General features: G+C 49.2%; 3 protein-coding genes across 9 annotated transcripts; all 3 read right to left on the bottom strand.

Annotated features, from left to right (window-relative positions):
- Positions 1–327: 327 nt before the first annotated feature.
- Positions 328–2641, bottom strand: MYCBP (MYC binding protein). The gene is made up of 5 exons (XM_052698741.1): positions 2544–2641; positions 2330–2402; positions 1471–1519; positions 977–1106; positions 328–426 (listed from the first exon to the last, which is right to left on the bottom strand). Exons 1-5 carry the CDS (start codon positions 2556–2558, stop codon positions 382–384), a joined length of 312 nt encoding a protein of 103 aa, XP_052554701.1. The 5' UTR covers positions 2559–2641; the 3' UTR covers positions 328–381.
- Positions 2642–3014: 373 nt separating this feature from the next.
- Positions 3015–8805, bottom strand: GJA9 (gap junction protein alpha 9). The gene is made up of 2 exons (XM_052698729.1): positions 6335–8805; positions 3015–5232 (listed from the first exon to the last, which is right to left on the bottom strand). The coding sequence occupies exon 2, from the start codon at positions 5209–5211 to the stop codon at positions 3670–3672; it is 1542 nt and encodes a 513-aa protein (XP_052554689.1). The 5' UTR covers positions 5212–5232; positions 6335–8805; the 3' UTR covers positions 3015–3669.
- A 109-nt stretch (positions 8806–8914) lies between these two features.
- PAQR7 (progestin and adipoQ receptor family member 7) lies at positions 8915–12246 on the bottom strand. Of its 7 annotated transcripts, XM_052698732.1 has the most exons (4): positions 12113–12246; positions 11163–11221; positions 10974–11039; positions 8915–10203 (listed from the first exon to the last, which is right to left on the bottom strand). In XM_052698732.1, exon 4 carries the CDS (start codon positions 10163–10165, stop codon positions 9125–9127), a length of 1041 nt encoding a protein of 346 aa, XP_052554692.1. In that variant the 5' UTR covers positions 10166–10203; positions 10974–11039; positions 11163–11221; positions 12113–12246; the 3' UTR covers positions 8915–9124. The 7 variants fall into 7 exon arrangements, with proteins under 7 accessions (XP_052554692.1, XP_052554690.1, XP_052554691.1 ...); XM_052698730.1 differs by lacking the exon at positions 10974–11039; XM_052698731.1 differs by lacking the exon at positions 10974–11039 and having other exon boundaries at positions 12121–12209.
- Between the last annotated feature and the right edge of the window lie 714 nt (positions 12247–12960).

The raw sequence follows: 12960 nt of genomic DNA on the forward strand, positions 1-12960 counted from the left end.
TGCACTGCTCCCCCCTCTCTTACAGCACTGATTCATCTGCCTCATCCATTCTGCACTGCAGCCCCTTCCCTGTCTACACACACCTACAGTTAATGCTATACATTCTCATTTACCTCCTTTAATAGAAATGAAAGTCCAGTGGGGGCTGTTTTGCTTTTGAAACTCTTACAATGTTATTTCCTCTTTCAGGTCCCCTTTATTCTCTTTGGCTCAACCACAGACACAGAAGTAAAACGAACAACCACAAAAACAGCTGCACACTCACTAGTTTCCCTTTAAGATGAGGCACCACAAAGACACACAGCGCTCACACAGAAGAGACAGGACTGCAGTTCTCAGGAAGCCCTTTATTAAGTCAAGGTATGAAAGGAGAAACTACTGTTATTCATCACGCTTCTCTTCTTGAGGTGGTTCATATTGAGCCAGCTGTGGATTTAAAGAGAGGAATTCAGTTAGATGTCACATCTTAAGAGACACAGGAGCTCCAAAGTTGTATTGGCTGCAGCACAAGTTAATGTCCCATAGGGACAAGGGTGACATCCCCTGGTAAAACCCTGCTACAGACCTGTACCCAAGTTCCCCTCCTGCATTTGGCCTTTGGAAAGCCTTCATAGTAATGCATTAGCTTTCCCCCAGCCCTTCTTTTCAAAGCTCTTATGGAACCCACAAGCTATACAGTATCAGATCAAAACAAATGGGAAACTTCATCTCACCATTCAGTTTCCCAAGATGCCTTATTTTACTTATTTTGTAAAAAGAAAAGTCTCTAGTTAGCAAAAACTGCATTCCAGAATATGAGTCCCTCACCAGAAGCTACATGCAGTTAAGCAAGGAATGAAATGCATTCCTCAGCCACAAGGCTGAACAATTTAACATCATCATCATTTATTCCAGTGAAAGTTAGCTGTATTCTAAGTGTCAAAGTTCTCTTCTTGTCACACACTGAAGTACTTAGGAATATTAAATAGACTTTTACTTTGGTTTTCAGTTTTTTATTTTCTTCCAACACAGCTTCATATTTTTCCTTCATCTCTGCTACTTCCAAGCGAAGTGCCTCCACTTCTGGACTCTCGGGAGCTGAAGCTCCCAAGTGATGCTTCAGAAAGCTGATATTTACATGTTAAGTATTTCCTCAGACAGAAAGACACTTGATTTTAACATTTAATCATAAATTAGTGCTGCAATAAACATGACCAGCACAGCATTTAAATCACTCAAATTACTGCCATGCTTCTCATCCTACAGAAAGAAGCTGGAAAAATAAGAAAGCTTCCTAAATTTATTGTTGTATTCTACAGAAAGACATCAGTACATACAAGACAGCTACTCACATTTTTTCTACACCAACGTTTAACCAAAAATGGTTAAAAATTATCAGTTTGTGTTCCAAACAGTGAAAGAATAACCAAACAGAGCAGGCTGCTTATAACAGCAAGAAACAATCCATAGGACAGAGGACAAAAAGGATACTCCAGTGCACTACTTGGTTTCTCTGGCTCTTCATATAAGGCTACTAACACTGCAAATATAAAATATTCAATTACAAGACATCCACGACTCTAGTTTTCAAAGCAACAGTCAGAATGCATAAAAGTTCTGTGCCATGCTTACAGCATGTTCTCCTGTTTAAGATGCTCACTCACATCCTTCATAAGGACAGAGCTGTACAGGAGGAAATAGAGCACCCCACACTTCAACAGTTGAGCAGAAGGGATTTTTTTGACCTAACCACAGGGTTTGAGTACAGATGACAAAATAAGTGATGTAACACACACACACCAGAGGCACGCTCTTCCATACATTTGCTTTCATAAATGCTGCTCAAGCACTACTTGCAGAGAGCTTAAGCGCCTTCCTCCCACTTTCAGCCACATGAATTGCACAGGCAAGCTGTTTTTAAGCTAAGCACTTAAGTTAGAAGCAAAACTCGGTTGCCACAGGGCTTGGAAGATTTATTTCGCTGTCACACTTTACACAGCAACACCTACAGGAAACCAAAGGGCCCCAACACACCAGGAAAGGCTCAGCACAGAGCCGTACAGCTGGTACACCCCACCAACAGTACAATTTATCAAGCAGGAATACCAACATCCTGCTGAAAAGTTCTCGAGAACACATATAGATAATTTAAAGGACCTCAGCAATAAGAAAATAAGCGTGCTGAGCTCGCAGCGTGCTTTTATTCCCTATCCCGATAAATACAGCCGCTTCTACAAAGAGCAACGAGCTCCCCAGCGTTAGCAGCCCCGCACCCAGCAGCGCCGTCCCGTTGTTCCGTCCCAACGCCCAACTCCGGCAGCACCACGGCCCGGCCCTCAGCCCGCCTTACCCTTGGTGAGCGTATCCAGCACCCCCGACTTCTCCAGGTAGCGCCGAAACTGCTCCCGCTTCGAGTCCGCGGCCTGAAGGAGGACGCCCACACGGTCAGAGCGCCGACGCACCTCTGCCTACGGAGGCGGCTCGGCGGGGCGGAGCGGCCCCTCCCCAGCGCTGAGGGGAGCACCGGGATGCCCCGCCGCCCCTCGCGGGCCCGCAGCCCCTACCTTGTGGTGCGCCATCTACCCCGCAGCACCCGCACCGCCCGCGCCCGCCTCCTTTATGGCGCCCCGGCTTCCTACCGTTGCCATGGCGACGCAACCGGAAGTCCCGCCTTCTGCCTCGCTCTCGGCTCGGCCGCTGATTGGCCGAGCCTCATGGAGCCTTCCGGTCGCTGGAGGTCTGCGCCTGCGCAGTGCCTTCAAGTGTCGGAGTGGGTAGCGTGGTTGATGCGGCCATCAAGAAGTGCTCACCACGGAGCCCCGCGGGTGCCATTCGGGGTCCTTTCTAACCTCGAGTGGGCAGAAGCACACGGTGTGCCACACGCGAGCCCCTCAGCACCGTCTTTCTGCTCTTTAGCCTGTGCAGCGAACGCGTGTTTTACTATTGAGGTGTCGAATGGCAAAATGTGGCTCGCAGACCCTGCAGGGAGTGCAGGGGTTAAATGTCAGAATGAGCAAAATGGCACTGGTGTGTGTCCGTGGTGTCAAACCCCACAGCGCCCACGGTTACCCAGAGCTGTAACTGAATACACACAGAATGAGAACAGAGATAAAAACAACAGCTGCTGGAGAAACACCTACAGAGAATGATTTTAATGACTCCAACACTTGATGTGGATGCGGTCAAATGGCTGCAAGCGAAAGCATCATGCTGGTTTCCTGGTTCCTGTGCTGGTTTCCTGGTTCTAAGAATGTTATTTATTGTTAATTATTTTCTCTCAGGTGTCCCAGTGCCTTTTTTTTTCACCTAATTTCATTTACTAGTTTTCATAAAATACATTTATAGACTGGAATTTTGTCTTCTACTTTTAGCCGGCTTACATATCACCAGCTATAATTTTAATCCTGACTTCTCATGTGTGGATTTGTATGTGGATTTATATGATGTACATTTTCCTTTGCAGCTGGAAGGTTAATGCAGAAGCTTGGCACAGAGGTTTAAGCCATCCCTCTGTTGCCAGCGAAGCAAGCAGATGGTTCAGATGTCATTTAGCTAAAAGCAAAAGGGCTGCACAACTTCTACCTTAACCTCTGCGGAAGGCTAAAGCTGAACGAGAAAGCTGCTCGTGGCTGCTCTTGCTTCTATCACAAAGCCCGGCAGCTAGCCAAGCACAGTGCTTGGGCAGCCATGCTATATCTGCAGGTCGGTGGGGGCCCGCCGGCTGCTCGCGCTGCTCGACAGCGATGGACGCCCAGATAAGGGCAGTGGCTGGGGGCTGCCGCAGCCCTGGCTCTGCTTGGAACCCGTGCTGGCCTCCCCTGCTGAGTCGGGGGTGTCGGGGCGGCTGGGGTGCCGGGTGTCGGCTTTGGGGGGCAGTTGGCCTTGGCTCACGCTGAGGCTGCTCCGTCTCCTGCTGCTGCTCTTTGTGAGGGAATTGGTGGAGGATCCGACGCTTTCGGCCGCTGCGGAGCAGTTCCAGGAGGAGATGATTCCGTGCTGTCTTCTCAGGCTGGCAACGGGAAAAGGCTGCAGAGGGGGCTGCGACAGCATCTCAGCAAAGCTTCTTGAAGCGGTATCTGCATTCTGAGTACCAGCAAGGAAGTGTTTCTGATCAGCTTCTTTCTGGGAATTCCTCCTTTCAGTCCCAGGCCTGCCCAGCAAGCTTTCAGTGCAGTTTGTGCTAGCATTCTGAGTCTGACCAGCTAAAGCATCTGTAGCTGGCTTTTTCTTCGGCAGTTTGTTGTCCTGATTGTGGTGGGTGTAATTGCCTCTATTTTCTGTGTGGTTATTTTGAATAGAGGGGAACATGGGAGCAGAATTTAAGACCGGGTAGATGGCAGTGTCGGTTTGCTTTTCCATTAAAAAGGCATAACCGCTAAGTACAGAAGGGAGAGTTTTTTGAGGAGTTGCAGATATACCCAGAGAAGAGCGGGGTATCACAGAGTATTTCTTGGATTTGTTTGTGTAGAAATTGCCACGGTAATCCTTGTTTTCCTCCTGCCCACAGAGACCTATTTTAATTTTTCGGAATCCGAGGTGGATAATTTCTAAGACATTTAAAAGCAATGATACGGTCGCTATTGACTGCATGAATAGGATGAACACTGTCTTTTCTGTTGGCCGTGATACAAAGCAGTCGACTACGTTTGGACATGGATCTCTTTGACATTTGTAAAGGGGATCCAGGCGAAACCCGTAAAGCAGATATTGCCCAATCATGAAACCGACTTCCACTGCAGACCTAGTGAAAATGTGTATCACGTAAGTGCAGAGCAACGAACCTCGCAGGGGTGCTTTGTTCAGCTTTCTTTGGTCCAGCTGCCGGAGTTCCCTCTCCAGCCTTTTCCGATATTCTGTCATTTCTAGTTCAGTGCTTTCAAGTTCCACTCTCACCTGAGCTTTCTTCTTCTGTCTCTCTTTCTCTAAGGCTCTTAGTCTGTATAAGGCGTGACCCATATACACCAAAGAAGGAGAAGACACAAAGATAACTTGCAAGACCCAGTATCTTATGAGAGAGATGGGAAAGGCCTCATCATAGCACACGTTCCTACAGCCAGGTTGCTCAGTGTTGCAAATAAATTCTGACTGTTCATCATTCCAGACGTCCTCGGTGGCCACTCCAAGGACAAGCATTCGGAACACGAAGAGGATGGTTAGCCAAATCTTGCCAATAATAGTGGAGTGAATGTGGACCTCCTCCAGAATGCCTCCAAGGAAATTCCAGTCTCCCATGGTTATTGTGCCATTTTAAGACTAGAAGATATGAGAGAGCAAGCATCAGATATTGTAAAAGCTGAAGCCCTTCTTAAATTCATTACAAAAAAATGACACCATCACATGATGTCAATTGCAGCATGACTCGTTGGCATTGTAGGCATTGTTATTTCTCAGCTAAAAGACAAAGAAGTGCATCCACCTGTCTCTAATTTATCATTAAAAGACACCCAGACAAGGATGTAACTATAAGGTATGCAGCATCCCCTGTGCATCTGAATCAGTGGAAAATACAGTGCCTGCCTCACAGCAGCACTGGGCATCCAGGGACCTGCTTCTCCATCATCCAATAGATCCCACTGTGAGAGTGGGATGTTTATCTGTAGGATACCTGAGAAGGCAATGAGTTTTTATGATTTGCAGACAAACAGAGAAATACTTCCTGGCCCTCATTTTCAGTGTTGTGAGCAATGTGTTGCAGCTGAAGTGATGGTTCTGTCCTGTTAACTTTTTGCCATGAGATCTGGTTACACTTAGGATCTCATGAGGATCCTAAAACACAACAAAAAGGCAGAGATCCATTATTTTTAAGGATTTTTAAGCATAAAACTGAGAGCAAATAACTGCTTTCTCTTTGTGCATGACAGTGCTAAGCAAATAAATAAACCCCCATCGCCAGTCCAATTCCCTCTGCTTGATGGCACCTCTGTCTGAAGTACAGAACAGTGTCCAAGCACCAAGAGCTGCTACCTTTGCCCACGAGCCTATGAAAAAAAGAATGACTTATGCAAAAAATTATCTGCTGGTTTCATAAACAGTTCTGTTTATAGATATAACATTACTTTGTTTGGAATTCAGTCACATTAAAAGCAGCATGATCTGATTTTTTAGTACATAGGTCATTGAACACAAAGCTTTCGGTTCCGATGTAATTAATCTTGGCACTGTAAAACAAGAATATTAAGGAAGTAAATGGATGTTAAATCCTTGTGGCTACAATATTGCTGACTGCAGAGGAAATGTTACATTAAGACAACTATTAAACACAAAAATACACTTTCAAACTGGCAGACAAATAGGTGTCAGACATCATAAAAGAGAAACAAGTGAAAATAAACAGCACATTAGAAATAAAACATACCTTTCTTTACAGCAAATGTGTAAAATTAAGCTCTATGGTATCCAGTGACAACCCCTGACATCTTCCATCCGTGTGCGTTGGATTTCACATTACGAACAGTTCATGTCATCACCCGAGCAATTGGTGGAATGCAGGCTCTGCACACTTGGATTTGTATTTGCTGGGGATGGAGGGAGGAGAAAATCAATGTGTTGGTCCGTCTGCTACAGCTCCGAGCACGACTCAACGGTGACCAAATTAATATTTATGGGGAGGGGGAAACCACATTCAAAGAAAGGCTAGAAATGAGAAATCCACAGCTTGAGCTCCCTACCAACCACGTTCCCTTTCATCCTCCAAAGGAAAGAGGTACATCTGCTGAGTCGGAGCTTCCCAGCACAGGCAGAGATAAGGCAGGGATGGCCGGGTCCACAGCGGCCCAACACGAGGCCGAGACGTGGCACTAGGCACTCCTTTAGGTTTCTCTGATCAGCGCCCTGCTAAAGTGCATCGCCACTACAAGTGTCCTGCATAGGATGAATGCACTTCCTCTACAACAGCCCCGAAGAGCCCATCGATACCTTTTAATTTCGGTCTGAGGATCAGTCAATAGGTCACGTCCGATTTCACAGCTCGGTGGCAGTGAGGGAAGCACTCGATTGCTCCGGCTGTGCCACCAGTGCTCTCTGGTAAGCACTTGCAGCAGCTCTGAGGCATCATCCTGCTGCTGCTTCAGAGGGATCTTCATCCATCCAGGCGGTCTACAGATGCCTCCCAAGCTTTGCAAAGATGCTGAAGCTCAGTTTGATAACCTCAGGTATTAGAGGAAGTGTTGGAAGTATCCAGTGACAACTTCATGCTAGTGATGCGCTGCTCTGTGCTTTAGTGAAGGTATTTTGCAGCTATAACTGTTTACGTGGACTGGCACACCAATACTCAGCATTTAGCACTGCCAGGACAGAGCACTGCTTTCTTTCAGGTCAAGATCATAGAATCATCTATGGGTTGCAAAGGAGCACAGTGCTCATCCAGTTCCAACCCCCTGCTGTCTGCAGGTCGCCAACCATCAGACCAGGCTGCCCAGAGCCACATCCAGCCTGGCCTTGAATGCCTCCAGGGATGGGGCATCCACAGCCTCCCTGGGCTGTTCCACTCACTTTTACTGTAGTTGGTTTTGCTTTAAAATAATTCTATGTTTCACTAACTACTAAATGGCGTTTTCTAAGCTCAGGGTCAAACTCCCTAAAATTCCTTTGATCAGGGAAACGTTCTCCCAAGACCTTTTCATTCCTACTCATCAGTACTGTGTGCTTCATGTGCAGAATTGATTTTTATTTCCTACTCAATTTGTCTGACCCACAACGACCAACTGGATAACCAGAGCACAGACATCAGCAATGTCCCATGGGCTGTCAGCATAGTGCAGACTCACTCGGATGCTTCTGTTTCCATGGTTACGTCAGGGTCACAAAGGATGAACTGCAATACCAATAAATTCAGACAATCACACTATTTCACATTGTCCATGACTGCAAAATGCAGCAGTACTGTGTTAGAAAGCAGATTGCAGAGTGCCATATAGAGACACACTGCTGACATTCCACCATTCTCAGTGCTGGTGTATGGGATCAATTGGTATTGATGTCCATGCAAACCAGTAGATGCAGGCTGGTGGGTCTGCTTTCCTAAGCACTATTTCTGAGGATGGCCTGGCATTACTTAACCTGAAGGTTAAGGTGGTTTTTGGTCATTGGTTATTTTTAAGCTTAGGCAGTGTGCAGCATTTCTACTGGGGATGTTCTTTATTCCTGCACAAGTTCCTCACTCCCTTGCAAAAAGCTCCTTGCAAGGCAGCAGGGCACCCAATGTTCCACACTAAGCTGAGAGACAGCTCAGTAATGTTCACGACTTCCCAGCTTGGGAATTTTGTAGATTAAAGGTGGCAACATTTAGATGCCATTCCTACAGCCAAGAAATGCCAACCTGACATGTCTCAGCATCTTCAAACAAAGAGCGGTTGGCACAGCACCAGTTGGCACAGAGCAGCAGCTGTGCTGGAGCCGGAGGGCAGCAGTTGTGGCTCTGCAGCTGCCCTGCACTGCTCTGGGGTTCTGTGCTTTGCCCCATCGAGGCTGTGCACTGCTGCTGTGCAGGGGTGCAGAGCTCCTCCGGATCCCCCAGGTCTCAGTCCCCACCAGATCGCCCTTCAGACCCCAGGAAAGCAACAGAGCGAGTCTGGAAACTACTACCACACAAACAAAGCAAGGGATTGGGAAAAGCAGCACAGATTTACCAAAGGCAGCTCATATCTGAGCAAGTGGACAGTGTCCTGCAAGATAACATCTTCAGCCAAGGTGGGGGAGCAGTGTTTATCGTTCACCTGCATTGCAACACACTGCTCCCCACAGCCTTCCTGGAGACACACAGAGATGCAAGCAGAGCAGGGCTGGGAGAGGCCATGCAGATGTCCTATCTGCAGCTGCCCCTTGTGAGAGGTATGCAGCCCCACTGCTGCTGAGATGGAGTGGAGGGGACAGCTGTGGGGACCCTGGGACAAAGCACACAGGGCTCAGCAGTGACCAGGCTGCACCACATTGCCACGTGGTTCTATCTGTTTATTCAGATATCGGAATTAAATCAGTGCACTATTTCACAAATAAGATGGGATTAATTCTGAATTAAAAAGCACGAAGAGCAGCTCTTATTCTCCCTCCCTGGGGAGAGCAGTGCCAAGTGACAGTTTGCAAAGCACTTCCTTCCTCTCAAGAGCATGCAGCTTTGGCCATGGCATCTCCCACTATGCCCTGAATCTCAGTCTTCTTTGAAGCTCAGCTTGTCCTTCACCTTCCGTGCCATGTATGCAGCCGTGAGCACGGAGCAGGTCACAGTGAAGACACATAGGGCAGAGAAGTGGTGTGCCAGGTCACCCTGCAGCGAGGAGTAGATGTGCCGCCTGGACTCATAGTCCAACACCACGGCCTCGATCTGTGCCAGAGTGCAAAGCACCAGGAAGACGTGAAAAATCTGATGGCTCTGCCCAAAAAAATAGCATTTCCCAGGGAGCAACTTCTCTGGGTAAGGATGGGAGAAAAAAAAGGCACCGATGAGGAAGAACAGCACCTGGCACTTGTGGTACAGCAGGGCAGGGTCCGTGTGCTCCGCAGGCGATGCGGTGCAGATGCGGTGCACAACAGGGCTGATGTCCAGCAGGTAGGCCAGGCCCGAGGGCACCTCCTGGCACAGCCGGCTCAGCAGCCATGCTGACTGATGGAAGTGGAACTTGGCGTAGCATGAGCCTGCACATGACAGCCAGGCCAGCAGTGCAGCCGTGGGCATGAAAAAGCCCTGGATCCTCTCATGCCAGCTGGGTTCGATGGCATAATAGTAGTGCACCAACGCACTGCCATACTGGTAGATGGCCACCCCTACATAGTCCATGAAGAAGAAGCTGTAGTGCCAGAACTCAGACTTGGCCTGCAGGAGGTGAGCAAGCGTGCTGAACGTCAGGTAGGTGATGGATGCCGTGATGATGATGAGGAGCGGCTGGGCGTGCGGGTCCTGCCCAAAATCCACCCTCTGGGAGAGCTGCTGGAAGCGCAGCAGCAGGATCAGCGTGGCCACCAGGTGAGTCCACACGTTGATGGCTTCGTTGTGTTGCTGGAAGAGCGTGGAGAAGTAATAGCTCCAGGTTTGGTGCACCGGGCGATAGCCGGTGTGGATGTAAGGCTTCCAGAAAACCCTCGGCACCTCAGAGCTGCTGACAGTGGTGGGCAGTGGGGGAGCCAGCAGCTGGGGGACCTGGCGCACGTTGATGAAGAGGCGGCTGAGCTTCTCTGCCACCACCGCTGCCATGGCGCAGCCACACTGCAGCTCTCGTTGCTCGAAAGCACCTTGGGACAAAAAGACAGTTCTGCTGTGGGGTTTAAAGTAATTACTTTATCAAAGAGGCTGCCTGAATGCCTTTTTTTTTTTCCCCTTCATGACTGAAGAGTGGCCTCGTTACAGCTGACATAACAGATTCACTAAAAACAGCAATATGAAGGAATGGGAAGGGATGCTTCAGCAGTGCCACCGCTGTGCCCCATTCCATACAGGTGACACCAGCTGGAAGAGCAGAGAGGTAATTAACCCCATACCAGTGCTCCGTAACACTGTAATTAACTCTCCAAGGCACAATGGCTCCTAGTGAAGTTCAGCTCACTCCCTTCCTGTAGTTCAGTTTCTAACAACTTCCCCCTCCAGCAACAGCCTCAACTTTCCCTTGCTGGTTGCCTGCAGCATCTGTGTTCCCAAGCTGCAAGGAGCAGCATCCTGCAAGCAGGCTGGCAGCTGCCCTGCAACACTGCTGAGACCACAAATAACTGCAACATCAGAAACAGGACACGGTGAGTGAGAAGGTCTGAGTTCTCAGCATCATTTTCCAGCTCCACATTTTCCATGTGGCTTCACACAAAGACTGTGCAACCTGAGTAAGTTTGTCCGGTTGCATCACTGATGTCCAGCAGTGTAATCTCAGTGAGCAAGCTTCCCATATTTACATTTTTGCAGCTGCTGTCCCTACTGAGATAAAGGCAGCCTCCCCGGCTTGTTTTGCCTTTTCACAGCAGCCTTAAGAACTGAACAGAATTTGCTCGAGGTGATCCCCCCCCCCACTCTTTACCTGCTCTTGCTCAGACAAGTTGGGAAGAAACCAGCCCAACTCTGGTGCTGCTTTAAGCCTCGGCTCCTGCCAAGTTCAGTCACTTCAAGTATGGCTCAGCCAGGAAAAGCTCTTCAAAGTTTGGAAATAGGAGGGGGAGGGAATGGGGCTGGATTTAAAAACAAGCAACAAAAGAATCAACAAACCCACCTCTAGAATTTCCTCATCAGAATGGAGCAGATAGGTCCAGAACTCACGCCTGCCTGAAGCTGAGGAGCAGAAATGCAGATAAAATCAGCTGTTTACTGCTTGGCTTCCCTATTAAATGCTCTTTCCCCACCTTGCCTGGTGTCTGAGGCACAGCACCAACAGCAGCCACTGGCACAGGGTGACCCTTGTCCTTGCTCGACCTCCTGTGACATGGGCAGGGCGCCCAGGGAAAGCCAACTTAGTGAACCTGCCATATTCACAGACCTGCTGATCTCAAACAGTCGCAGTGCTGCAGCAGCTTGTGCTGCTGACAAAAACAGAACTGCCTGGGTGAGGCTGATTTGACCGAATCTTTCCAAAACAAAGCCCTGGTGTCGCACGCAGAGCTCGCCCTGTGCCTGCACATGGGAAGGTGGCTCAGCTCCGGCTTCAGCCCCTGACGGTTCTGCTGCAAAAAGTCCCTGGGAGGAACGCTGGGGTGAGGCCAAGGGAAACGCATGCCCAGAGCAGCCCAGCACGGGGCAGGAAAGGCACCGCAGCATGGCATAGGCTCTCTGCAACTTGTCGGAGCAGGACTTAATCTGCAAAGCTCTTCCTAGCTGCAAAACCTGAAGCAATGTTCGGTATGAGCAGATCAAGCTCTGCACGGTACCAGCAATCATTAACCCGGCTTGAGCTCGGAATAACAGCCTCCACACAACCGTGAGATGTCAGCAACTCTGCCTTTAACGCCTGTTATTCCCTGAGGAGCTTTCTTCTCCCCAGCAGCACCCGCCCACCCTCTGGATGGGATTCAGCCTCAGCCCTTCTCCGCCGCACGGACGGCGCTCAGCATCCCGCAGCACAACGCTCTGCTGCCGGTCCCGCCCAGCTCAGCTCCTCACGACCCTCCTCGCAGCTCCATCCCAACCCCGGACGGTCCATTCCCCATCCCAGACCCCCACCCTCACCTGCGGACCTCTTCTCGGAGCACCGATTCCGACGGAGCCTCCGTCAGCGGCCGCCCCGGCGCCGGATCCGCTCCGCCCCGTCGGGAAACGCCGCCGCCCCGCGTGGTGCGGAGGGGGCAGCGGGAGAGCAGCGCTCGGCCTCCGCCTATCGGAAAGCCTCGTTTGTATTATTCCCTCTTTTATGTCATTATTCCTCTCCCTTACTCCTATCACCCTTGCAGCCCAAATAAGGCTTCATCGTTTTTGTAACTCGCTACTGAATCAAAGACTAGCGAGTTAGGCAGCTATGAGCTTGTGTAGTCATTTTAAAGCAGCTTTTTCACTTTCCTGCCTGAGCACAATGGCTGTTCTCCTCCTCCTTCCTCACTATTCACCTCCCCGAGCTTCACTCCCACCTCCCAACTCCTCTCTAAGGAGTTCAGCTCTGCTTATGCTCACAGCAGAAGCCATGGAAAAAACTAAGATGAAGGAACAGAAGGGTCCAAGTTTGCATCTGACAGCTTTTGGCAAGTCAGAAACTCGTGTTTTAAAAGCCTTTGTGTTCTTAGTGCCAGTTGGGTTCTGGCAGCGCTGTCATCCTTCTCTCCTCCCCCAAAAAGAAGGGAGGGTTTCCAGCATTAGGGATACTTGGGTTTTGCTCAGGCAGCAGATGAACCCATTCAACTGAAGAGCTGATTTATTTTTTTCCATTGCTACTGAAGTATGATCTTAAATAAAGGAAGTGATTCAGTGATGACTTAAGCCTCTACAAGGCAGTAGAAAGACACAGCTTCGAGCCCATCTCCACAATGAGCACATTGCTCACTCCTCTTCACCTCTGCAGGTGGATTCTCACACCAATTTCCATA

Source organism: Tympanuchus pallidicinctus, unplaced genomic scaffold (assembly GCF_026119805.1).
Source record: "Tympanuchus pallidicinctus isolate F22 unplaced genomic scaffold, pur_lepc_1.0 scaffold33, whole genome shotgun sequence".
Classification (NCBI taxonomy): domain Eukaryota; kingdom Metazoa; phylum Chordata; class Aves; order Galliformes; family Phasianidae; genus Tympanuchus; species Tympanuchus pallidicinctus.